The sequence below is a fragment of the Alternaria postmessia genome (assembly GCF_024291825.1).
Source record: "Alternaria postmessia strain BMP 2775 chromosome Unknown scaffold_112, whole genome shotgun sequence".
NCBI classification, from domain to species: Eukaryota; Fungi; Ascomycota; class Dothideomycetes; order Pleosporales; family Pleosporaceae; genus Alternaria; species Alternaria postmessia.
In genome coordinates this window covers 40,541-65,678 of record NW_026260185.1, presented here as the reverse complement: position 1 = coordinate 65,678, position 25,138 = coordinate 40,541, and the positions used below count along the sequence as shown (strand labels likewise).

General features: G+C 51.8%; 12 protein-coding genes across 12 annotated transcripts; 8 read left to right on the top strand and 4 right to left on the bottom strand.

The window, feature by feature from the left end:
- Nucleotides 1–22: 22 nt before the first annotated feature.
- J4E82_010137 (uncharacterized protein) lies at nt 23–417 on the top strand (the record flags this gene model as incomplete). Its single annotated transcript, XM_051736353.1, has 2 exons — nt 23–125; nt 185–417. The coding sequence occupies 2 exons, from the start codon at nt 23–25 to the stop codon at nt 415–417; spliced, it is 336 nt and encodes a 111-aa protein (XP_051583908.1).
- A 305-nt stretch (nt 418–722) lies between these two features.
- J4E82_010136 (uncharacterized protein) lies at nt 723–1,247 on the top strand (the record flags this gene model as incomplete). The annotated part of the gene is made up of 1 exon (XM_051736352.1): nt 723–1,247. The coding sequence occupies one exon, from the start codon at nt 723–725 to the stop codon at nt 1,245–1,247; it is 525 nt and encodes a 174-aa protein (XP_051583907.1).
- Nucleotides 1,248–2,009: 762 nt separating this feature from the next.
- J4E82_010135 (uncharacterized protein) lies at nt 2,010–4,915 on the bottom strand (the record flags this gene model as incomplete). The annotated part of the gene is made up of 5 exons (XM_051736351.1): nt 2,010–2,147; nt 2,199–3,869; nt 3,919–4,280; nt 4,331–4,808; nt 4,865–4,915. 5 exons carry the CDS (start codon nt 4,913–4,915, stop codon nt 2,010–2,012), a joined length of 2,700 nt encoding a protein of 899 aa, XP_051583906.1.
- A 1,699-nt stretch (nt 4,916–6,614) lies between these two features.
- On the top strand, nt 6,615–7,598 carry J4E82_010134 (uncharacterized protein; the record flags this gene model as incomplete). The annotated part of the gene is made up of 1 exon (XM_051736350.1): nt 6,615–7,598. One exon carries the CDS (start codon nt 6,615–6,617, stop codon nt 7,596–7,598), a length of 984 nt encoding a protein of 327 aa, XP_051583905.1.
- A 1,297-nt stretch (nt 7,599–8,895) lies between these two features.
- On the top strand, nt 8,896–9,573 carry UBC12 (NEDD8-conjugating protein ubc12; the record flags this gene model as incomplete). The annotated part of the gene is made up of 3 exons (XM_051736349.1): nt 8,896–8,916; nt 8,986–9,073; nt 9,131–9,573. The coding sequence occupies 3 exons, from the start codon at nt 8,896–8,898 to the stop codon at nt 9,571–9,573; spliced, it is 552 nt and encodes a 183-aa protein (XP_051583904.1).
- A 799-nt stretch (nt 9,574–10,372) lies between these two features.
- ILV2_2 (Acetolactate synthase, mitochondrial) lies at nt 10,373–11,704 on the top strand (the record flags this gene model as incomplete). The annotated part of the gene is made up of 3 exons (XM_051736348.1): nt 10,373–10,574; nt 10,652–10,959; nt 11,009–11,704. The coding sequence occupies 3 exons, from the start codon at nt 10,373–10,375 to the stop codon at nt 11,702–11,704; spliced, it is 1,206 nt and encodes a 401-aa protein (XP_051583903.1).
- A 459-nt stretch (nt 11,705–12,163) lies between these two features.
- Nucleotides 12,164–14,328, bottom strand: J4E82_010131 (uncharacterized protein; the record flags this gene model as incomplete). Its single annotated transcript, XM_051736347.1, has 2 exons — nt 12,164–13,485; nt 13,536–14,328. The coding sequence occupies 2 exons, from the start codon at nt 14,326–14,328 to the stop codon at nt 12,164–12,166; spliced, it is 2,115 nt and encodes a 704-aa protein (XP_051583902.1).
- A 398-nt stretch (nt 14,329–14,726) lies between these two features.
- Nucleotides 14,727–17,381, top strand: J4E82_010130 (uncharacterized protein; the record flags this gene model as incomplete). Its single annotated transcript, XM_051736346.1, has 3 exons — nt 14,727–14,892; nt 14,945–15,022; nt 15,070–17,381. 3 exons carry the CDS (start codon nt 14,727–14,729, stop codon nt 17,379–17,381), a joined length of 2,556 nt encoding a protein of 851 aa, XP_051583901.1.
- Nucleotides 17,382–18,260: 879 nt separating this feature from the next.
- J4E82_010129 (uncharacterized protein) lies at nt 18,261–19,529 on the top strand (the record flags this gene model as incomplete). The annotated part of the gene is made up of 2 exons (XM_051736345.1): nt 18,261–18,268; nt 18,428–19,529. The coding sequence occupies 2 exons, from the start codon at nt 18,261–18,263 to the stop codon at nt 19,527–19,529; spliced, it is 1,110 nt and encodes a 369-aa protein (XP_051583900.1).
- Nucleotides 19,530–20,179: 650 nt separating this feature from the next.
- On the top strand, nt 20,180–21,420 carry J4E82_010128 (uncharacterized protein; the record flags this gene model as incomplete). Its single annotated transcript, XM_051736344.1, has 2 exons — nt 20,180–21,108; nt 21,159–21,420. 2 exons carry the CDS (start codon nt 20,180–20,182, stop codon nt 21,418–21,420), a joined length of 1,191 nt encoding a protein of 396 aa, XP_051583899.1.
- A 1,181-nt stretch (nt 21,421–22,601) lies between these two features.
- On the bottom strand, nt 22,602–23,156 carry J4E82_010127 (uncharacterized protein; the record flags this gene model as incomplete). Its single annotated transcript, XM_051736343.1, has 2 exons — nt 22,602–22,925; nt 22,983–23,156. The coding sequence occupies 2 exons, from the start codon at nt 23,154–23,156 to the stop codon at nt 22,602–22,604; spliced, it is 498 nt and encodes a 165-aa protein (XP_051583898.1).
- Nucleotides 23,157–24,127: 971 nt separating this feature from the next.
- J4E82_010126 (uncharacterized protein) lies at nt 24,128–24,894 on the bottom strand (the record flags this gene model as incomplete). Its single annotated transcript, XM_051736342.1, has 2 exons — nt 24,128–24,331; nt 24,409–24,894. 2 exons carry the CDS (start codon nt 24,892–24,894, stop codon nt 24,128–24,130), a joined length of 690 nt encoding a protein of 229 aa, XP_051583897.1.
- Between the last annotated feature and the right edge of the window lie 244 nt (nt 24,895–25,138).

Sequence of the window (25,138 nt, the reverse complement as noted above, 5' to 3'; positions counted from 1 at the left end):
GAGTAGCGTTCCCTAATCGACAATGTCACAGCAGGGTGGCACCTATCGCCCCCCGGGGTCTCTGTTGTCATATCAGATTCGCGTAGGTAATAGGACGTTGGGCTCAAAGCCCACGAGTAAAGAAGGTAACGCAGTTGTCCAGTCACACATCAAATCGTCTTACTCGACTGACTTTTGGTGGAAGCACACGATACCAACGTTTCGGAACCAAAGAGCGACGACCAACGTTCCGATAACGAGAAGGAACTCGGCGAAGAATGGGAGGTCGTTGAGTGGCCTGTTGTAGGCGACAAGGAAGAGCATGGCCCTTGTGACGGCTGCAGGACATATAGGAGTCAGTTCAAGCTGGAATTGGGCACTGGTAGTTGGAAGACAACTGTTTGCGACTGGGAGGCGAATGTTAGGGTTGCCTCGTGAATCCTGACTGCGTGCAATGTCTTGATGAGATGGATGGATTGTAAATGAACCACGGTACACACAACCATGACCATACTCAACCAACAATTTCTTGAGATTTAGTGCACAATGTGATAAGCGATCATTTTTTCAACACCTACTAAATGCTCACAAGGGTTATTTCCATCCCAACCATTTCTTCATCCCATAGGAGTCTATCACGACGCTCTCAAGTGCGGCAACAACAACACCCTCCTCTCTACCATCCCAACTGCCACAAAGAAGATCGGTCAGTTCCACAAAATCCCCTATATCAAAAGGCGATCATGTACATTCCGGCCCAACCCCACCAAGCAACCCAGTTCAACGTCTTCCTCCAAAACTTCTACTCGGACAAGACGATGAAAAGAGTATCTCGGCACAACTCCGCCTTGTCAATCTCGTTACCAACAGATCCAACGATCACCTCATCATCGTCAGCAACAAACCGATTCACATCAACTACACCCTCAACAGCGCTGGAGCTTTCTGACCAGGTCGCACACATTAAGAAGCTCGAGACCCTGACGAGGGAGCAGAATACCGAGCTTAAGCAGTATCGGAAACAACACAAGGCGATTGAGGTAGTCGAGGAGGAGAAGAGGTCGCTACAGGCGAAGCTGCGCAAGATGGATGACTTGGAACGTCGACTGGGTGAGGCTGAGTTGAGAATGCAGGTTCTAGAAGAAGAGCGCCATTCGTGGACGTCCATCGAGCCCACTGAATTCTTCTTCTTCCCCTTCTTCCCCTTCTTCCCCTTCTTCCTCTTCCTCCTCTTCCTCCTCTTCTTCACCACCAGCCCTGACTCTTGACTTGGAACCAATAGTACTATCCGAGAGATACGCACAGTCCCGAGCTTTCACAAGCTTGACTCCATCTACTTCGAATGCAAACAGATTAATGGCAAGCATGCTGCGAAGAGACAGTATAGAGCTTTCACTCATCCGGCTCAACAGGGCCAAGTCCTACTACTAGGCAAATCGGTCTTTCATACTGGGCCAGTGGGTTGTAGCGGTGGTTGAGAGTGCGGAAAACACGAGGGTCATGTGCCATGTAGGCATGAAAGATTTGACGAGAAAAGCGAAGAAGAACAGGAGCGAAAATGGAGCAAAGGTGCTCATACTTAGGTGGGATTTCAGAACAAAAGATAAGCAGAAGTTGGAACAGACCCGCAGCGTGTGACGTAAACCAGTGAACGAATGACTACACGGACGAAGCATTGGTCCTCTTTTTTAAAAACATATTCTGGTATTCAATCTAGAATAAAAACACCCCGCAAGAGCAAAAGCTAATCGTGCAAATGTGATATACGGTATATCTCCTCCATTTCCCATAGTAGTTTCGCAAAATGTGACAACCCCCCCAAACATTTCAGTACAAGATGGTACAAGGGCAGGTCATGATCTTGAGGTATTTTTGTTGTGTTAAACAGACCACGTAGCTCCTAGCTCGCGCTGGAACACCAAGAAACGCCAACATGATTAAGTGGGAATCGAAGGCATGGGGGAAATGCAAAGGTCTGGCCGTTGCCGTCAAGGCTTGGTGGTTTGACCAGGTGGTGGCTTGGGGACCATCTACCTCTTCCTAACGCAGAAGAAGAGACCAGTACGGCCAAGGAACCAAATACATCCGATGAAACGGACAATAGCAAGAGCAGCGGTAGCCCATAGAAGGGCCTGGAAGAAATGCGCGGTTCTGCCCGAGGCGCTAGACTGTTATTTTGTTAGTAATTATCATTCAGAGCGATCAGGGCAAAAACTTACAGAGAAACCAAAGCGGTCAAAGTTATCCTGGGTGATGACAACCGCAAGAGTGGCATTCGAACCGATCCAGGCCGTACACAAATGGGTACGGAAAGACTTGTAGGAATCCTCCAGCGTCTTCTCGTCACTCTCGACAGGCGGTACGTAAGGAGCAAGAGCGCGCTTGACGGTAGCTTCAAACTGGCTGTCGATGTCGGCTTGTGGTAGATCCGGTTCCTCAATGACGTTGGATTTACCGTCAGCACCCTTTTCTGTCTTGGCAGAAGGAAGCGCCTCTGCCTTGTCGGAACCCTTGGTACCCCAGGAAACGTCGTGCCAGTTGGAGAAGGCGTAGACGTTGAGAATGTTGACGTAGGACGACATGATGAGCAGGTATTGCGGGAACGAGGTGAACATGTGCCATGGATCCATGTACAGGAACGAGGCGACGTAGTAGAGACCAAAGGTAGCCGCAAGCGCGATGATGATAATACCGACTCCGCTGGACGAGAAGAAAGAATTGGCAAATGCTTCTGGTGACGAGGTATCGAGTTTCTGCGACGACGGGTTCGTGAATGCCTGGACAACGAGGTAGATGGACAGGATGACGATGTAGAACTGGATGAGAGCGAAGACGGAGAAAGAGACCAGGTAGGTCCACTTGGAACCCTTTGGACGGTTACCGAAGGCCAGAATAAATTGCAGGACCAGGAATGCCAGGTAGAGATAGGTGACGATGACGTTGAAGATGGGCGTGGCAGTGTTTCCGAATGGCCAGGCATCCCGATCATCGGTTTTGGTACCGACAAGTGACATGATGACGACAGTAGTGAGCCAGAAGGAAGCCAGGGAGAACCAAGCCATAATGGTTTGGAATATGTTGTAGAGCATTTGGATGTGCAGGAAGAACATGCGGACCAGGTTGTGGCCACTCTTGTACATGCGACCGAAATGCAGAAGAGAGTAGATACCGGCAGCGAAAGAACCGTTCAGCCAACGACGACGCTGACCGATGAATTCAGCAACACCTTCGGGAACATCGGTTTCACCCTTGGAGGCCTTGATGTAGGTAAGATGCCACTTGGAGCCAGCCTTGGCGACGAGTTCGAAACACAGAATACGATCCTCGGCCAAGAACATGTTCTTTTTGAAAATGTTCATGCCCTCGATACCCTTCTTTCCGAGAATCTTGGCGAGTGTGTGGTCACCGTGGAAGTACTGCTCGAGCGGCCTGCCCATGATGGCGCGGTATCGGTAGGCAGAGAAAGCACCAGGCAAGACAGACACGTATCCGAAGGAGGATTCTAGCGGCTTGTCGAGAATGTTACTGATCTTGTACTCGAAGTTCTGTGCGGCCACGAGCGGGTTGAGGAGGTTCTTCCAGCCCTTACCCAACATAGCGTGAATCTCACCACAAGCACCACCGAGATCCTTGTCGTTGTAGAAACCTTCCCAGAGGGCGAGAAGCGACTTGGGTCCAGGCTTTGTACCCGCGTCGAGCAGAATGCAGACTTCAGGGTTCAGGATACGACCAATGGCAGTGAAAAGCCATCTGTGCGAGTTGATCTTCTTGGTGTTCTTCTGCTTCAAGCAAAACATCATCTGGACAGGAGGAAGCGTGCTGGCGCTATCATCGTGCGGGCGAATGAGCTGCTGGTTGGGCGTGACGGACAATTGCGTGGTGTATTCAAACTTGGCTTGTTAGCTGGAAAGGATGAGATTGATGACGACGCAAACTTACAATGTGGGCAACAGTCTCGTTTCCGTCGATATCCTTCTTCATGACACCGTCCTGGTAAATACCGATGGTGGCGAGCAGGTCGAGAGTGCCCTTGTCGCAAGGGTCGATACCGTCGAAGACCAGGCACACAACAATCTTCTGCCAGGCTGGGCCACCCTTGTTCCAGAACTCGGATTTCTTCAGGTTGACAATGTCGCGGATGTTTTGCATGACACCGTGCAGAGTACGGGCGGTAAGAACCTTGTCTTCATTGTAGTAGGTGACGGCAATGAGCAGCTCTGTGTGACGGTTGTACATGGCAGGACGCAGATTGTAGCCATTCTTGAGGGTGAAGTCGTTGGGGTCGCATGTCGCGGCCGTGTCTGCAGCTGTTAGAGGCGAAGGGAAAAGTCGGGTAGAATGGAAGACTTACAGCGCATGTGTGTGAACTCCTCGCTGCCGCTCTCGAGGTCATTGCGGTACTTGGCCTGGATGGCGTTCTGGATGGCCGAAGGCACAGGGTAGTCGGCACTCAGGACGGAGCCCTGGACAAGCTTGACCTTACGTGTCATACCACGCTTGAGACCACCGGCGGCACCTCCGCCGGGCTGCTGTCGCTGCCTCCATGCCTCGGTTGAGCTGGTCTCGCTCCTCTGGTATGGTGATGGAGCTCGCTGAGGAGCGCCGAAGTCGCCCGGGGCGTCGTAACCGCCCGTCGCCGAGTAGGCAGAGCCATCGTGAGCTTGGCCGGGGTATTGTGTTGGCCTGTCGGTGGCATACGACTCGGTCAAGCTGTAGGTCGAGTGTGGGCGGACCTCAGGGTTGCCGTAGAAAGGGTCTGAGTGGGCGCCGGTAGGGTTCTCGTGCAGGAGCGAGCGACCAACTTCGTCGTCATGCTCCTGGCGGTCGTACTGGGTAGCTGTCAGTATGTGGTGCCTTTGCTGCCCGCGGGTTCAGGGGCGCCTACGCCAGTGTTGGGGTCTCCAAGGTTATAACCTTGGTTATTGTTGTACGCCATGACGTGCTGCAGTCCACGGGCCGGCGCTGCAGATGGCGATGTTTTCGAGAAAAAGGAATAGGCGGTGGAGAAGGATAGTGTTGAGATAGAGAAAAGTAGTCAGCGCACAACTCGGGGTGTCGCTTGATAAAGGTGGATGGAATGTCTGGGGCGCTTCAGGGCTGAGAAAGCTGAAGGGACGCGCGCTATACCCCTTGGAGCGGGATGGGGAGGGTTGCGCTAGGAAAACGGCCGCGCTGAAACACGACTTATTGGTCGACTCCAAGTGCTGCCAGGTTTCAGCTTGTAGGCGGGCGCTCCTTTAACGAAAGTACTTTCGTGGGACTGTCTCGACAAGAACGGGCAATCGCCTCTACTTGAATTCACTGACGACAGAAAACCTGCTGGCGGTGAAGCACACGAGTAGAGCACATGGCAGTCGCCGTCGTCTGTCAGTGTGGCGCTAGACCGGCCACGACGGCTAAAATTAGAGACAGGCCTTAATCAGCTCCACGCTTATACCTGCTCAGCCTCACCCAGAATCTACCTTTTTCGCTGTTGCCGGGCGTATACTGCGCAGCGACTATGCCCACATCTGCTTTGGTTTCACTCTGCAGACTGCCGTATGCACAACAACGTTCGCCGCTGCAAAGTGGCTTGACATGGACAAGATGGCTCCCGTCTCTGGCTGCGCGTCGAATGTCTCAAGCTAGGGGTAGTAGCACGGTCGACGTCAGCATCCTTCCAAGGTTGCTCCGCAGGCGGATCCACTCCCACAGATCTTCACGTTCTCTACAAAGGGTTACATGCATTGGCACTGTAACCCATGCTACCCAAGTATACGAGTGAATAGTCGGAGCGATTGATACTTTGAATAGGCCCGGTACATTTTCGGTTCGTCACTACACGTCGCCACATCAGTTTCTGCGCGCATAGCTGCATCGCTCCCACGGCGACTTTGTTTGGCTGCTGCTAAGGTCGCTCCATGGCAGTGCGTTGACAGGGTCCAGGCCGTTGGTGAGGTCTCCTATCCGCTGCAGTGGGTCGCCGTTGTAGGCTTGTTCCTGGACCCTTCATCTCTCCGCTGGCTCACATCTCTACCGCCATGCACTCGACACATTGGCAGCTCGATGCAGGCGCATGCTCTACATGGGTCTGTTACGCGCCGTCGGGCATTTAAGCTAGCTTCCAACAGCGATGCAGAGTCACTGCCATCAATTCTTCTCGACGTCGCATTTGTCCAAATGAACACCATAGGACGCCCATGGGCAAGAGCCTGTGCGCTTCACCCAAGACATCACGTGCCACCTTATCCATTAGTTCCTAGCTGTTCATAAGAAGACACTCTCAAGTACCCCCTCTCGGTAGCGACGGGAAAGCAATGCGATGCGTTCCTTCCTGCCTTCCTTTTTGCTTGAACATGACAGCGCGGGGAAGGGCAGCTCGCACCTTCCGTCATCCGCGTCTCAACAAAACACAAACTTGTATACTTCTTATGGATGTCAGCCACACCACCAAAATAGTTCGTTTTCCTTTCCGGAAAGCAGCACGTTGATATTTCCCACTCTTGGCCCGCGTCATATCCGGTACGACTGCCCCGCATCGTGGTACTGTCCATTATAGTTGAGACTGCAGTGACTGAACCTCCTGTTCGCTCTCTACCAAGCTTCCAACCCAGTCCTCGTAGACCCGCCATATCCACTAAGCGGTACGAGCCGCCATGGCCTCAGCCGCACCACTAGTGGGCCTACCGAGATCCAAGTCCAAGGCTTCATCAGCATCCGCCACGGCCACCGCCGTGTCAGCAGCTGGGGCTCACGTCAGTGCTTCTCAATGGAGAGCGCCCGATAACCCCGACTTTGTTCATCCGGATCATGTAATTCCACTACCGAGCTATCCAAGTGCGGACAATCTCATCATTGTTTGCTGCCATGCCATCTTCCTTCCGAATGCAGATGACGCCAGCTTCCCACTGCGCAGTCCTCACTACGAGCCTAATTGGCTGCTAGCGCCCTTCCAAAAGTCAGACGAGGCAACAGGCAAGATAGGCGAGCACGAGACGTTCCTGGCTCATGTTAAAGCTGGTATCGATGCTTTGACTGTTGGAACGGACGCAGAGCACCCTCCTAAGAGCATCCTCGTCCTCAGTGGTGGAGCCACTAAACGCTCTGAATCTCTGAAGACGGAGGCACGCTCATACTATCATGCAGCCCTAGCAGAAGAGTTGGCAGAAGGCCATATGGGTGGTGGACGAACCCATCGATTACACAATAGAGGCTATATCTTACTGGAAGAACAAGCGACCGATTCATTCCAAAACCTATTATTCAGCATCCTTTTGTTCAGAAAAGCTACAGGCAACTACCCAAAACGAATCCGCGTCATTACACATGCTTTCAAGGCGAGACGCTTCCTAGATCTACATGCCCCAGCGATACGATGGCCAAAAGAGCGTATCCAGGTTCAGGGCATCGACCCGGTTATGTCGAGCAGCGAGTTAAGAAGCACACTTCGTGGGGAGGAAGAGAATGGATATACGGCATGGGAAAGTGATCCTTTAGGTACCGGAGATCTTCTAGGCGGAAAGAGACAGCTTCGTGGATGGGATGCTAGCAAAGGGGCCAAGCACTTTCAAGGTCTCGAAGATAGTGTCAAAGAGTTATTTCAGGGCACGGTATCTGACGAACTGCCGTGGATAAGCTAGCCTAAACGATGCTCAAGTCTTACATACACCCTACCTATAGTACTTCTCATTGTCGAAGTTCCTTGTTCGGTCGCCCGCAAAGTACTACATCTTCTCCTAGTGGTATCCATTTCGTGTCTTTCAATCTCGTCACAGGCAACCGCTTCGATCCGCCGTCTGGACATACTTGGACACCACCTTTCCCGAGCCATGTCGGGGCAATCGTAACAATGACAGAGTCTACTAGAGCATAGGCAGGGCCTTGTCCTAGTATATCGTTGATGACGAAGCCACCGCCTTCGATCATTACACTTCCGATACCCCGACACGACAAAGCGTCAAGAATGAGGTGCCACGATGAACCCGCCGTAGCGACACACTTGGCTGAGAGGTCCAGAACTATCACTTCGCCACCTACACTTTCGAGAACGGCTCGTTGAGAGTCAGATGGCTCCATGCACGTCACAATGTAAGGTGCCTTTCCCTTTCCTTCTTTAGCTAGTCTCATCACTTTATTTTCTTCGCTGAATTCCCATCGCCCATGTGGATCAACGACAATCGGCCTTGGCTGCCCTTCAAGTCCTTCACCACCATAGCCACCCACACCTTCGATCCGGCAATTCAACGATGGGTTGTCGGCAATAGCTGTCCCAGCTCCGACCAGAATGGCATCATGTCTTGATCTCAGAAAATGCGTCATGGCTTTCGATTGCGGACCGGATAGCGCTGTCTGTACTCCTGGTGCAATTGCTAGTTGGCTATCTAGGGAAGTGGCGAATGTTAAGGTGACGAAGGGCTTGGGGGATGTGAGCCGTGGGAGTCGGGATGATGGCAGAGGAGGTAGATAGTCCACGATTTGTTCGCTCTCTGGACCTGAGAATTGTAACGCATCTCTTGCCGGGGCTTCCATCATTCTTGTCGTGACTGTTTTTCTTTTTTCCTGCGGAAGTTTGGCTGGTGTTCTTACAGACATCGGAGGACCTTACGTGATGACTAAGTCGTGGAGTGGGCGTCGCCGCCGCCCCACGTCGAATGCACGGACGGAGGCCCGACGATCGTGGCAGCCTACCCAACTTATCCTCACTCTCACGTACAATTTCCCTAGGCCCTTCTTCTTGTTTGGCGTTTGTGGTTTCGCAGGTATCTGTACTTGCGCCTCCTCTACTTACCCTCACCTGTCTCGCGACCGTCCGCTGGTCCCCTACCTCTCGCTGGCCAATTGCCCCGCGATCCTCTCCGGCGCGCCCATCATAAAGCACACCCACGCGATTATATCAATACAGGCAGTAGCCCAGACGCCACCAAAAATACCGCCAAGATGATGAAAATATGGTCTATGGTAGGTCTCTACCCTTCTGGGACCGCAAGTGCCGGGTCGTACGACAGCAAAGGCTAACACCCCTTGCAGAAGAAGCAGCAGCAGCAGGACGAGGCTGCAGCAGCTGCCTCGAGCAAGAAGAAGAAGGTCACCCCAGCCCAGTTACGCACACAGAAAGGTATCGCCATCCCTACTTCACCCACATCTTCACGCGCAAAAGCTAACGCGATAGCAGATCTCGAAGAGTTATCCCTTGGTACAACAATGAAGACGCACTTCCCTAACCCCGACGATATCCTTAACTTCGAGCTCACAATCGACCCCGACGAGGGCATGTACAAGGGCGGACGCTTCAGGTTCGACTTCAAGATCAACCAGAACTTCCCTCACGACCCGCCAAAAGTCAAGTGCACACAGAAGATTTACCACCCGAACATCGACCTTGAGGGAAACGTCTGCTTGAACATTCTGCGAGAAGACTGGAAGCCGGTGTTGAACTTGAATGCGGTTGTTGTTGGGTTACAATTCCTGTTCCTTGAGCCAAACGCGTCGGACCCGCTGAACAAGGAGGCTGCGGAGGATCTCAAGCAGAACCGAGAGGGCTTCAAGCGCAATGTGCGCGCATCGCTCGGCGGTGGAACTGTCAAGGGACAGAGCTTTGATCGCGTGCTCAAATGAGCAGCATCGTATATGGCTAGAGCAACACGAAGCTCTTCCGCAGCAATACCCCAAAGCGTCAGTTGGAGGATGGATACATCACGACGGAGCGATACCGAGCCAAGGGTTCGATGCAGGATGTGGACTGACGCTTGGGGGAGGATCGGGGGTGGGCATGTCTACACCTTAGCGACTGCATGCAGGGTCTGGCGCATCATGTAGAAGGTGCATGGCGTATCACACGGGGTGCAATATAGTCTTCCAAGATCTCTCACAATATAGATGCATATTTGCATACAAAAAATGACTCAATGTGCGTGTGGTACTTGATGTGACTGTGGTATCTGCCCAAACTATGGCGTCACCGACAGACCTAGTCCGCATCCGTCTTTTAACACGGGATCGAGGCAACGGCCACACGCAAACCGTACTGCGAAACGCTGCACCCACTGCTCGCTGTATACATGTCAAAGGCACCAAGCCCGCCGCTAGGACTGCGGTGAGCACCACTAGGTTATCGGCCGCCACGCATCACCAGTATGACTGGATCCAGCGCTGCGTCCAACCATCAGAACCGCACTCGGAGAGACGCATTCCTCCCCGAAGACCCTTCAGCCCCCCTGCTAGCGCTCAATCACCATGCTGTGATTGGTCAGTCACGCGAACGGCCTGGTCTGGGGCAGCGATAATCGGCATGGTCCAAGCTCCCGTGCTCGAAATTCTGGGTGTGGTCAAGATCTCATCAGCGAGTTTAAAAGCTGTCATCCCCGCTTGACAATTCCAATTCCTCAAGATACCCCCTTTCACACACACATTCACAATGGCTTCAAGACCCGTTTCCCGCGCTCTGCGCCAAACCGCCCGCCAATTGGCTGCTACTCCCGCTCAGAAGCGCACTTTCGTGTCTGCTCTGAATGCTGGTGCCAAGAAGGCTGCTCCCCGCGCGGCTGTTACAAGCCAGTTCCAGCAGACTCGTGGTATCAAGACCATTGACTTCGCTGGTACCAAGGAGACTGTCTACGGTAAGTTTTGAGCTCCGTTGGATGTCAATTGAGGACATATTGTTGCATTGGACTGAGAGCTGACGTATGCCGAACAGAGCGTGATGACTGGCCAAAGGAGAAGCTCCTTGAGTACTTCAAGAACGACACCATGGCCATGATTGGCTACGGCTCCCAAGGTCACGGCCAGGGTCTCAACATGCGCGACAATGGCCTCAACGTCATCGTCGGTGTACGGAAGAACGGTGCTTCATGGAAGGAGGCTGAGGCGGATGGCTGGGTTCCCGGCAAGAACCTGTTCGACATCGACGAGGCCATTGCCAAGTCGACCATTGTCATGAACCTTCTCTCCGACGCCGCTCAGTCCGAGACCTGGCCCGCCATCAAGCCCCAGCTCAAGGGCAAGGTAAGCGGGAATCATCGGACCTGACAAGTATGCACACTAACGACAACAGACTCTCTACTTCTCCCACGGCTTCTCCCCCGTCTTCAAGGACCTCACCAAGGTCGAAGTCCCCACCGACATTGACGTCATCCTCGTCGCTCCCAAGGGTTCCGGCCGTACTGTCCGCACCCTCTTCCGTGAGGGCCGTGGTATCAACTCATCCATCGCCGTCTTCCAAGATGTCACCGGCAAGGCCAAGGAGAAGGCTGTCGCCCTCGGTGTTGCCGTCGGTTCCGGATACATGTACGAGACCACCTTCGAGAAGGAGGTCTACTCCGACCTGTACGGTGAGCGTGGCTGCCTGATGGGCGGTATCCACGGCATGTTCCTCGCCCAATACGAAGTCCTCCGTGAGCGCGGCCACAGCCCCTCTGAGGCTTTCAACGAGACTGTCGAGGAGGCTACACAGTCTTTGTACCCCTTGATCGGCGCCAACGGCATGGACTACATGTACGCCGCCTGCTCCACCACCGCCCGCCGTGGTGCCCTCGACTGGAGCCCACGCTTCAAGGCCGCCCTTAAGCCCGTCTTCAACGACCTCTACACTGCTGTTGCCGACGGTAGCGAGACCAAGCGTAGCTTGGAGTACAACTCGCAGCCCGACTACCGTCAGAAGTACGACGCGGAGCTTAAGGAGATTGACGAGTTGGAGATCTGGAGGGCCGGAAAGGCTGTTCGCTCCCTCAGGCCCGAGAACGCCAAGTAGATGCGTCTCGGCATGCGAGGTTGAGCTTGGATAGTCAAGACAAAAAGATGTGTAGATAGTGTCATGTTTACGATTACGGATGTACTCTGGCGTTTGATATGGGCGCTGATATTCCATGCTTGCTGCATTGACAGCGACGGTAAATCAAAAAGAACGAGAGAACTAAAAGGGAATGGCTTGGTAAAAGCGAAATGAATACCTTTTAAGACAGTTGTTGTTCTGGTTCGCTTATGATGTCCAATGTGACTTGTGATTCCTTTACCTTGAACTCAGTGAATAGCTTTGCTAGAGCTAGGGGCTTGGTTTGGTATATCTGACCATCACTAACACGTTGTCGATGCTTCTTCATGTTGCATTGTATCTTTCCATCCAGCTAGGCGCGAATAGTAAAACGGTTGTGGGCGGTGTAGGCGTAAGAAAGCCGGTTATGGTGTATACATTCGTCTCTACATTATACATTTACATGAATCGAAGATACCATTCTTTGTCTTTGTAGCCATCCTTCTCCGTTCCAATATTCAGATTTGGTGCTTCTGTCCACAGCTTACTGATATTCAATCTCGCGTACCGCTCCTCTCTATCCGCCGTTCTAGCTAGCGCGAAAACCGCACTGCCGAACTCATAGCATGGTTTCCCTGCGGTACTTGGAGGGACAATCAGTTCGCTCTTAATGACGGGTATGAGAGTACGCTGCCACACTAGATTCGTATTCGCATCTGGTTTCAGTATTTCGGCTTGTGAGCTCGCAAGCAGGCGTTCGTCGTGGGTGCGAGAACCAAGTATAGCAATACCGCTAGCGCCGGCATTGGAACAGATGAGTGCAGAGTCCTGAGTCGTTACCACGCCTTCAGGAAAAGGCTGGCCGCTGTGAGTGGATGAGGAAGAAGAGAGGTCAGAGACGTGCGCGTGGGTGGGCAAAACTTCACCGTGCTGGTGGCCGCGGCCTTGGATTGCAAAGCCGCCTTGCACGGCGTGAATCTTTACCGCAGTAGATCCGTTGTTGGTGATGCGGTGCCAGCGGAAGTACCAGTCTGGCCATTGTTCACAAGGTGGAATGATGTGAGTTGATACAGAAATGTCCGCGTCGGCCCAAGGCTTCCATGTACTCGTAAGGCAGGTTCTCCTCGACCAGGACGTGAGCTTGCGTTCTATAGACACATCAACGAAGCCATGATTTGTGACTTTCCACGGTACTCGCCAGGTCTCGCCATCGTCTTTACTCAGTGCGAGGGTGCTGTCTGGCGCGATTTGTTGTATCAATGAACCAGTAGGCACGCTGAAGCCAAAGTGCGAAGAGTATGCATATTTTCCATATTTGGCCTCCGTCGCTTTGAGGGGCCAGGGACAAAACTGTCCCGCCGAGAGGAGGAAGTGGTGGTTTGCTTGACTGCAGAGGATATGCATTGGCGGTTTGATCGGCATGATATTCCACGGACCACCATAGGGCAAGCGTCTCTCCTTCGAAGTCCAGAACGGATGGTCTTCTGGCAATCCCAGTGCCAGGAATGACTTCAGAGCCCAATATGGAGACTGTGGACTGTTGTAATTTTCGCTCATGTACATGTTTGGGTAGGTGAAGCCGATTGTCAAGGTACCGTCCATGTTGAACATGTCATCTTTAGTGCTCCACCATCGAAAGTGCCGAAGGAGAAGACCTTTGACGTCACACCATTCTCTTATTGGCACTACTGGTAGTTCCAACTCTGCGAAAGCCGCGGCTGACCAGAACCCAGCGAATGCGAATCGATATGTCAGACTTCGGCCAAAAGGTATTGCAGCACCTAGTTTGTGTCAGGTAGCGTCAGAGCTTTGATAACGATAATGGGCTTACCATTAGTATCAAAATATCGCCAAAACGACTTGGCAAACTCCTGTGCTCGGCCCCGGAACCTTGCACATCGCTCTGGATCCAAGTCACTTGCCATCTTCACATATATGAGCTGAGAAAACTGTATAGCAAAGCTTCCAGAATAGTAGTCTGCCTGCCTTCCCTCATCACTCCATATTCCATCGGCTAACCAACCCTCACCTAGGTAGAATTGCTCCATGAGATCTAGATCCGCTTTCATGGCATCGAGTGCGTTGTCTTTGGGTGCGCCACATACTTTGATCAGCGCTAGGTTAGTCATGACGCGGAACCAGAGCCAATTTGTGGTGGGAAAGTCCTTTCCATTGATGGTCCCCAGCCACGCCGTAATGTTTCTCTTCGCGTCTTCGGTCTGCGAATGGAACATGGTGTCTGGTGCTGCTAGTAGTGCGAACGAAATGATTTCCATCTCGACCATCCGTTGGTCTCGCAGTACGACTGGGCCCCAGTATTCGGCATGGTTTGGATCGGTTCCGTTGGCTAGACCTGTGGCGTAGGGTTTGATGAGCTCGTTGTACTCGTCTGCGGAGACGATGTTTGAGTGCATGAGCGTGCCGACTGCCCATAGTGGCCGGGCATAGCCTTCGAGCTGGGCTGCGACATCGTCGAAATGAGTACCAGTCACCAACGGGAGTTTGATTCGGGCACCGTGGGGTGATTGATACGGCTTCAATGCGCGGAGGAGAGCTATCGCTGCCTTCTTAAAGTCGGCGTGTGTCTTGAAAGAGTTGTTCGAAAACCCGTCCAACGAAGGCATTGTGTCTAGCACGCTTTCAAGGGCTTTCAGCGCGTAATGACGCGAGATTTTGCTGTGTGCTTGCTGTTTTACACGTTCTGTAGTCTCTCAAGTCCAGTGGGTCCATGTTCGTGTCCCGCTCTGAGCGGCTCGACTGGCAAAGTCATCTTCGTGCCATTTTCGCTTCGCACCTGAATTGGCAGCGCATCCGATATACACCTGGACGTCGTGCATCGTCATCCCTTGCCTGTCACGGGTTGATGGAATTGGGTGGCTCACGCCGTGGAGTGATCAGCCGAAAGAAGGGTTAGCCTCGCGGGGTCCGAGTGTGGAGAAACCTTGATTTATCCCGATGCCCGCCGCTCCTGCATCATCCACATTTGCTTCTTCCTGACCAGCGCTTTTGCGATGTCGTGCTGATGTCGGCTGGGTGGACTAATTACTCGGTTGGCAATGGCAGCCAAGCAGGCGAGGATGATGGCCCCGTCTCGGTAGGTGGTGACACTCCTGCGTGTGTTAGCTGCAAGCAACGCAAGCTGCGATGCTCGCGCGAGACACCCTCGTGCTCGCATTGCCTGAGGCTGTGTAAGTAAACTTGTTGAATGGCGCTATCTTGCGTCGCTGACATGCGCCATAGCTTCCGAGTGTGTCTATCAGCCAAAGAACAAGCCTGGCCTTAAACCCGGAGCAGTTGAGGCGTTGACCCGCCGCGTTGGTATGGTAGTACTCCTTCTACGATGAACTCAATCTCACGCAGGTTAGCTTTTCTGGAGAGAATACTTTTGGATGACGCTGGAAATATCCGACCCCGGTATAGAGATGATGACGCTGCGACCAATGGGCATACAGTCGCCCATGCAGGACCTGATACCGTAAAAGAGAGCCCTGCGCCTCGTGTTGAAGAGCCACCACAATGTGTTGCGCCTACTCCCAAGTTCAACCACATTCAACAATCCACCGAGGATCGATCAACAGGCCTTGAAGAAGAGAGCGGTGCGATCAACCCGTTGAAACGAAGACATGAGATGCCAATTGCTGAGAGCTGGCTTCTGCCCTTTGAAGACGTTGATATTGCACAATACCTGCCATCTCAACCACTTCTCGAAAAGATTGCAGACTTCTTCTGTATCTCATTTCATCATTGGATCCCGTACATTCATAAGGCGAGACTCCAAACACGAGTGCGTCAAGGTTGTCAGGATCCAGGCCATGTGCTAGTCCTGCATGCTTTGGTTGCAGTCGCTTTACGGCACATGGATCCCAACGTAATATATCTGGACAATGACCAGATAGTTCAACAAACCAGGGTGTCACGTATGATTGTAGAAACTCATGCAATGCGCAATGTCACCATCGAAAGTCTACAGGCCCTGATCTTCCTAGTCTTTGATCTTCTCAACGACGGACAAACGCAAAGGGCATGGCCCTTGATTGGATCCCTTACGAGGACTATCGACTACCTTCAACTTACTACCGAGCTATCGACATCGCAGTCAGGGTCGCTAATGACGCCGGTGCGACTGGTAAAACCCTCCAATGATTGGACGGAATTGGAGGAAAGGCGAAGACTGTTTTGGATTATCTTCCTATTGGATAGATTCTGCTCGGTATCTACTGGATGGAATACGAGCCTCACTGCGGACGACGTGCACCGTCGCTTGCCAGCCGATGGCGGATTCTTTACGAGAGAGGAACCAGTGACCACACCATACTTCGGTATCTGGAACAAGGCGGCTGCTCGTATCGGGCGCTCATTGGCAAATGTACCTGCGCAATACAACGACGAGGACTCAGCAATCGATCACTTGCCTCAAGGGGCTAGTCCTAACTCTGCTAACGGTTACATCGACGCTTCCAAGCTCGGCGCATTCGCATATTGCGTCGAAGCAACCGAAAGTCTAAGTCAGGTAACGACGTTCTTCCTTCAACAACGGATCAACTGGCAAGACAAGGAGCATGCGGTCAGTTGGTTGACGCGCTTCAAAGAGCTAGATCTTAGGCTTGTACAATGGAAAATCTTCTTACCACCTAGATGGAAGGACTCGAACATCTCGTCAGATAGGACTGTGGTCGACATGGATCCAAACCTTACACTAGCACATATCACACATAACACGTCAATGATTCTGCTGCATCACCCAATTGGATATCCACCCCGTGGATGGAACGACTTCGTCGCATTGCCGAAAGAATGTAGCGTTCAGACTTGCGAGCTTGCCGCTGTGGAGTCTTCAAACATCGTCGACAAATTCCTTACCCATACACCTATACCATTTGTTAACGTACAGTTCTCGTTCTGTGCATTCATTGCCGCCAAGGCGTTACTCTTCGAACACCAGGCCGCTCGTAAACCTTTACGTTCCGAATTCCACCGCCTGATCCGCAATCTCGAGGAGATGTCGGCAAGATGGAGGGGGCGGGACACAGATGATGCAAAACCGGAAAACCAAGCTGGAACATACGCAAAGCACCTTAAGCGCCTACTTGAAGCCTGCCAAAACGACGCCAATTTCCGATTCGACTTTTACGACCACAACGGACTCACTCTCGACCCACAAAACCATGCTAGTCCGACATATGCCGCTACCCCAAAAGCCCGCTCCAGAAGTCTTGCACACGAACGTTCGCTGCTCAGGAACCATGGTCGCAACAATAGCTTTAACAGTTCCCAGTCGACTCTTAGTCCCAGACGCATACCACCAGACATGAACAGAAACACAGCCATGCCATCTCCAAGTACGTACGAGCAGCACCACCCACGTCTACCAACAGCCCATGCGATATCACCCACCGCACCACCTCCAATATATCAATCACCGCAAGTGCAGGCTAGTTACCCTGGTCATACTCCATCACATTATGCACCAGGCGGCACGCCCGTGCCAGGATCTGGTCCGTCTCTTGCTCCATATGGCGCGGCTGGTACGACGGCGAATCACCAGAGCGTGCAAGATCAATCTCTGCTTAATCTGTCTGACGCGTTCATGGACTCTGGTTTCTTGGATATGGACCGCGTTATTACATTTGAAGATGCGAACTTTTTCTTACCAGGCGATGCATTTCGCTGGAGTTAATTTGTTCGGGCAGTTGAGAAACACTTTGACAGCAAGGCTGGAATTAATGCGCAAGGTCAACACCGGTCAGCGCACGTGATTGTTTACCGCAACATGTGCGACACACAGCCTTTACTAGTGCATTTTGGCGCAGCTGCGAGATTGGAGATGTGCCTTCGGATCTGCTGGAGGCCTGAAGTTCGTTGGGTAACGGTCATTGGTTGGTGGAACGGCTGCGCCTCAACTTTGAACATCTAAGTAAGAACAGAAGTCTGTCTCCACTGCACTCTGATAGTCCTATGTTCTCTCTCGCAGCATGGACAATGATTCCGGCGCAGAAGCTGTTAAAAGTTGGCGGTCGATTCTTACGATTATCGTCTTTGTTTTGATTAGTGAGTGATGGATAGCTGCCTGATGTTGTTGAAGACGACCGGTCTGACCGTCATAGATCTGCCGATACTACACCCATTTAGCCTGCCAGTCTATATCCCACATTTGGTTGCGGAATCTTTATTCTACATCCTCAGCGTCTTGCGCATAGTGTCATGGCAAAGAGAAGGTGGTGCAGCTAAACGGTCGAGGTTCACCAGATACACGGTACCGGTCAACTATGTTACAGCGCCTCTCGCCGCAGTATCATTTCTACTAGCTGCTACAGTCATTGGCAAACACGAGCTCATGTTGGGTATTATAGGCGATGATGATACCGGTATCTGCCCGTACGACCTAGTCATTGTCTTCCTCAGTCTAGGCTATATTGCCAATTCACTTGGAGCAGCTGGCTTAGTCCGGTGGGTGGTATTCAAAGCCGTGAGACTCGGGAAAGTAGGTCAACGCTTATATCTCTACCTCTACATCTGCTTCTTCAGCATAGGAGCCTTTCTTGGAAACGATCCCATCATGGTCCTGTTTCTCTCCTACTTTGTTCGGGTCGCTTCGAACATCAAACACCCACGAGCATGGATACACACACAATTCTGCATCGCCAACATCGCAACCGGGATCTTGGTATCATCAAATCCTACTAACCTCGTGCTCGCAAATGCGTTCAAGATACATTTTATTAGCTTTACAGCGAATATGGTTGTGCCAGTCTTTGCCACAACAGTTCTGCTCTTTCCCTTCCTACTTTATATCGTATTTGCCGACGAAAGTCTTATCCCGGCGTCAGTGAAGGCTCACGAGCTACCCGAGGAAGCAAAGAATAAAAGGCCAGCGAATCCCAATATTCCGACTGTACGCGAAAGGCCTGCTGACGGCGAAAGTCTTTGGTTCGAAGACGAAGACGCGGAACTGGAGCATATCTTGAATCCTTTTCTCGACAAAAAAGGGTTTCTTCTCGGATCCATAATCTTCATCGTAACGATCATCCTGCTCCTGGCCTTGAACGCTGTATATCTTTCGAAAGGTGGCAATACTGACTTCTGGGTCACTCTGCCAGCTGCTGTCACCATGCTCTGTTTGGATCTTACCATGGGCTGGATGAACAGGGCAGCAACACGTGCTATCGCTCGACAGGGAAGGGGTCGTGCTGAAAGTCTCAACGTCAATGGAAAAGCCTCAATAACCAAGAATATGGACCTAACTCATGATGATCACAGCATATCTGACACAGATCTGCGTTCGCACCAGGAAAATATCTCTCTAGGAAGATTGGCCTCAGGGAGCGTCGATGCGAGAAGGGAGGCTGAAATCTCCAACGGAAAATCTACCGAAGAGCCTCCATTAGAAAACACAGCCAACAAGGATTTGGGGACGACTCAGCAGCAGCAGCAGCAGCAGCAGCAGCAGCAGCAGCAGCAAATACCCATGACTGGCGTGCAGCGGGCGCTCACAAATCTAGGGATCGCAGAAACCTCTTACCCGACATCCGAGCTTCGACATGGAGATGGTCATGTTACGGTATTCAAGTTCCTAGAAGACCGGTACGTGTGGTGTCAAGAGACCTTCCCCACAACGACCGTCTGTCTACGTCAGCTTCCATACGATCTCGTCCCCTTCGCGTTCTGCATGTTCATCTTTGTGGAGGCTCTCATCAGCAATGGTTGGGTTCGTGTATTTGCTCACTGGTGGGACCTCTGGGCTACCAAGTCTGGACCTGTCGGATGCATTGCAGGGATGGGTCTCCTGGGCGTGGTGCTATCTAGCGTAAGTATCGCCAGGTCATAGATGTGAACGGAATGACTAAGCCAACACAGTTTGCGGGGACGAATATTGGGGCATGCTTACTACTATCGCGTGTCATACAAGCATGGCAAGAGACACATGAAAGAAGCGGGACACCAATAAGCGAAAGAATGTTCTGGGGATCAGTCTATAGTCTCTCACTTGGTGTGAATTACGGCGCTTTCGGTATGTCGATGAGTGCATCGCTAACCGGTATCATGTGGAGAACTGTGCTCATGAAGGAGAAGATCAGAGTTCGGCCACTGGAGTTCTGGCGGGTGAACGTTCCGATCATTGCTTTTTCCATGGTAGTTGCTCTCACAGTTCTCGTTGGAGAAACGTATATCATTAGAGATAACAGTCCTCATCGAAATTAACATTATCATCCCCGGATCAGCTTGAAATATAGTCGCAACCCGTAGACGCTGAATCCCAGCATGTGGTGATCCATGGATGATCTGCAAATCGCCGCGCGACACCTTGCGCGTTGATCAGGCCCCCACGCTTACTTTGCATAGCCTCAAAAGGCGGCGAAGCCAGGTATTTGTGTGTTCCAAGTTCAACAGCCTGATACTTAAGTATCTCAGCTCTTTGTCTCAATGTTTCCACTCGTTCTCGGTTCTTGCACACTTATTAACATCTAGCATACAGCCATGGCCAGGTTGAGCGGTGGCTTTCAGAAGCTCCATACCAAGCTAAGCGGGTGGAGGAGATTAGCCATCTTGAACATCGGTGCTATGGTTCTCCTGACGCTATTACTATGCGGTTTCACCGTTGCTTCGATTCTCAAGACAGACCTATCAGAGATAGCCAACGAGGGTTACAATTACGACGAAGCCAGTCGAGGGGATGCTGTGCGCAACACCTTTCTGTTCCATTCCTCGCTCTGCACCGAACCTACGGCACGGAATGTCAATACAGTTCTCCATTTGATCGTCAACGCCGTGTCCAGCGCAGTCCTGGCATCATCCAATTTCTTCTCGCAGGTACTCAGCTCGCCCTCACGTGCAGAAGTGGATGTGTCGCACGCGCGAGGAAGATCACTCGACGTTGGAGTCTTATCATGGCGGAACGCACTGGGTTTGTCTCCCTTCAAGACGGTGGCTTGGGTCGCACTGTTGGTCACGTCACTGCCTCTGCATTTGCTCTTTAATAGTGCCATACTGCAATCGGCCGATTCTGATGGCTCCCATGCGCAAGACGGTGGCAACTGTTATGTGGGCGTCTCGAACCCACTTCTCTTGACCGTTACGCTAGCTTGTCTAGTGAAAGTAATCATCTGCGTTATGATAGTGTGGGTCTTAGGTCCCCAGGAGTCCTTAGTCACGCCTGGAGACGCTGTGGCGTCGTTCATCTCCGTCCCAGACTCGTATACCGCCGACAGACTGGAGTTGCTTGTAAAACATCCGAAGCATAAGGCTGACAGTGGTAGCCCAATACTGTGGCGGTATACTCCTCTAAGACGATCATCCTGCATTTCGCGCTGGACATGGACATACACATACGCCTTTTTCGTTGCTTGCATTCTGGTCGCAGCTGGCGTTCTAGGGAAGGAATATCAAATGATAAAGAATGACGAGATGTAAGTTCCTATCCCAGATTATCGCACGCATAAGCTAAGCCATACGATAGGGACCAGCAATCCCTTCGCGATTCTAGCTCTCCCCTCACGATCATGCCACCCAACTCCTCCGTCCCCTTTATCACCACGGTGCTCCTGGCCAATATTCCGCAGCTATTACTCTCAGTCTGGTATTTTGCGTACAACGCCATCTTGACTCGGTTACAACTCAGCCAAGAATGGGCTCTGTACTCCACGTCATTCCGGCCTCTTCGTGTCTCTCAGCCCAGGTACTTTCCCAGTATTCCTTCTGACTCTTATGACTCTGCATGAGGCCATTTATGATGGCAAAGAAAGGTGCAAAACGGTATGCTGACGAAAGCTCTGATTAGAGGCCAACAAGTTGGAACTTATAGGCTCCAGCTCCCGTATAAATACAGTATCCTTCTTATAATCCTCAGTGCAGTTCTGCACTTCCTGCTTTCTGAGAGCTCGTTCGTGGTCCTCTTTACAGATGGTATGTATCTAGACAAAGATGCAATATATAGGTTCAACACAAAGGCACTAACATTAGATATCAGACGATGGGATTGTAGGACTGGACGGTTCGAAGGACTACCAAACCCTGCCATATGACTTGTATGTCGTCTGGGGTCTATCTCCAACATACTTGGCCGGACTGCTAGCCCTGGCCATCGCCGCCATTCAGATTCCCTGGCTTCTGGGTTTATTACGAATGCCCGGGCACATGCCGCCCGTTGGATCAGACTCACGGGCCATAGCAGCTGCTTGCCATGTCTCACCGTTGTCCAAAGCTCCACTTGATGAGCAAAAGGGTGGGGAAGGAGAAGGCTACGAGCCCGTGTCTATGGCCGATGAAGAAGGACATGGTGGTTTGCTAGCCGTGTCTAGAAGTCTTCTCTCATGGGGTGTAGTGAAGATGCCTCAAGCTTGGTACGATGCTCATGTCGATCGGCGAAATGCACCAGAAAGCCGCCGGGCGGTGGAGCATCTAAGCTTCGGCACTTCACTTGATGGTGTAAAGAAGCCTATCAGGGGACGCTTATACTCATAGTCACGCATCAAGTACAAGAAGAATGAACAAAACGAAAGAAAACTGTACTCATTTCAGATATGTTGCCCATAAGACAAGACTTTTAAGCGTTATCGAAATCCCTATTGCTACCCTCAACAGACTTGTTCCACTATGACTGCCTGATGAATCAGAATGACTAACTGGAAGCATCGTCACCCTCTGGGCTCAGAGCGGACCATGACTAGTCAGTCCACATGTCCTCAAATAAGTCTTCGACCTCGGGTCCACTCGAACGTTCGTCTTCAGGCTGAAAAAGATTCGACATGCCCTCAAATAGATCCTCGACTTCAACCCTCCTCGATCCTTCGTCTTCAGTCTGATTCAGATCTTCAGCGTCCGGCAGAAAGAGATCTGGGTGATGCCGACGTAAGTGTTCAAGGTCAGATCGAAGCGGCCGACAAATGTCTTCAAGCTCAAGTCAAAGCGACTCAGCTAGTTCATAATTTCTTACCAGCTCAGCCTCACTCGAATCTTCATCCTCAGCCTGATTCAGGTCTTCACCGTGGTGTGGGAAGAATTCTGGGTAAAGCCGACCAATGTGCTCCAGGTTGGTTTCAAGCGACTCAATTGATTGTCCCACACCTCCTGGGAGGGACAAATCCGGGCGAAGTCGATAGAAAAACTCGACTTCAGCTCGGAGCGACTCATGCGCTTGCTCTGCTCTCGCCTCATAGCGTCGAGCCATGTCATACTGAGCCTCTAACTGTGCTTGCTCTATCCGCTGCTGTCGAAGCGTTTCGTCCTGATAATCTTCTATAGTCATTCCCGCACGGCTTTCCATATTTTCATCATCACGTACTATCGCACCCGTGACCTCGATGGGATGAAGTCCGTCGTCCAATGACTCATCCTCATCATGCTCGGAGATGTCCTGATGCACCACCTCATCCATATGCCGACGAGCCATACTAAGAACAGCGGCCGTGAAAGCCTCTTGAATCCTGTTAACCAGCCTGTCCATTGATGCGTTCATAGGAAAGAGCTCTGCGCGACAATTTGGACAGCTATTCCCACTCTTCAGCCAAACTTCTAGACAATGGCGACCAAAGACGCAGTTACAGCAACAGATCATCATGATGGGGGTATGGTCGTCGTGTTGTTCGGCTTGGAGGTCGGTCTCGCTTGTTGTGGTAGCAACGTTGACTACAACGCTATGCTGTCCAAGGGGTACGCTCATCACACTGGTATATCTGTATGATGTATAAACGTTGGCAGATTGAGTGGGCCCAGGCGAAGTTTCGTCAAGTTGTTCAATGCAGATGGGACAGTCGTGCTTTTCATCGAGTTCGAGACAGGACTCGACGCCCTCGGCGAAGAAGGTTGCTTTGCTGGTGAAGACAGGCATGGTTGCTAACGATGTTGGTGGAGTTGGGATTGGTTGTGGGTGTAGTGAGAATCGGATCTTGTAGTGGGTGATATGCTCTCTGTAACTACGTAGTTGAGAGAATCTTTTATAACTGCTAGAAAGCGCATAGTGCACAGACTTCGTGCCTCCATTGTTAGGGAAGACAGTATTATAACGGCTTTCACTCACCAGTAGGCTAGGCGCTACCATCGAAACCGGGTACGCGAATATGTGCTTTCACGTTCTAGCCAGCTCTCCTCTTCTCAGCGTTGACATGAGTGACAGCCATCCGGATGATAGTCTCGTCAAGGCCGGCCATCATTGTTGCGCAACAATAACATGGCTACCTGATGTTCGACTTTTCCACCTTTTCGACTCGTGAATGTTCCACCTCTTCACTCTTCAGAGACGTTCGCCCAATCTCACGACTTGGTACGATCTGTATCTCATAACGGACTCGTCATTGCAAACTTTGTGTCGCAAGACCAGGGTAAGACCACAAAGTCTAAACCTCCTTTTGCTGCGTGCTTGATCTCTGTTCGACTCAATCCCATACCCGCTACCAGCGTCTGGCATTCACCCTGGACCATTACTCCCTCTTACACCCACTTCTGGATATTATTTGGAATGAGCTTCCTGAACATGTCCAATTGCTTCGCATGAACCGCCATCTTCACGTCCAGTATCTCAGGTCGTAACTGCAGCGTCCTATCAACACGACGTTGGTTCCCCCCAAAGACGACAGTATAATCCGGCAAGCGTGTATACGGAGGAATGACCGAAGAAGCCGTAACGGTGCAGAACTATTGATTATTAGTTTCCCCACCACACCTCTCACACACGTTCCAAAAGCAAAAATAGAACATGTATATGGACATACCTTTCCAATTATAGTCCCCCTCCCCACCACAGCACCAACCTCAATCACACTCCCCTCACCCACCTCGGCAGCCTCAACAACAGCCCCACTATCCACAACCACATTCCTCCCCAGAACCGTCCCTTCACTACGCATCGACTCAACCCGCATATGCGCACTACTTCGCGCAGGCGGTGGTGCCATACTCCCCCTCTTGCCCTCCTCATCACCCATACCCACACCCACTTTCGCCCGCTCAAACACCACACATCCCTCACCCAGCACGACCGGCGCCACGGCGCTGCTGAGCTTACTATGTGGGTGTAACACGGTATTTGGGCCAATGGTCACGGGATGCGTGCCGGTGATTTGCGCGTGTTGAGCGATGAGGACGGTGGAGTCGAGGAAGATTGATGAGGGTTTGGGTAGGAGGGATGTACGTTTTGGCGCTGTGGAGGAGCGGCGGTGGTCGGGCGCGGGGCGGGAGGGAGCGGGCTGGGCGGACATGGTGAGTTTGTTGTGGTGGTTATCGATTGGTTATCAGGTTGGATGTTGGTGGTAGGGCTGGCGGGAGGTCCGACGCGAGACGCGCTGCTGAATTAGCGTATCGCCGGATCACGTGAGTGATACTATATGTTGTTTTGTATACGTTGAGGGTATGCGCAACAGGCAAAGACGACCCGAAGGATTGAAGTTTTGGGAATCGAAGTGTGAACCTTCCGAGGCAGGGTCTGCTGTCTTCGTAGCCATG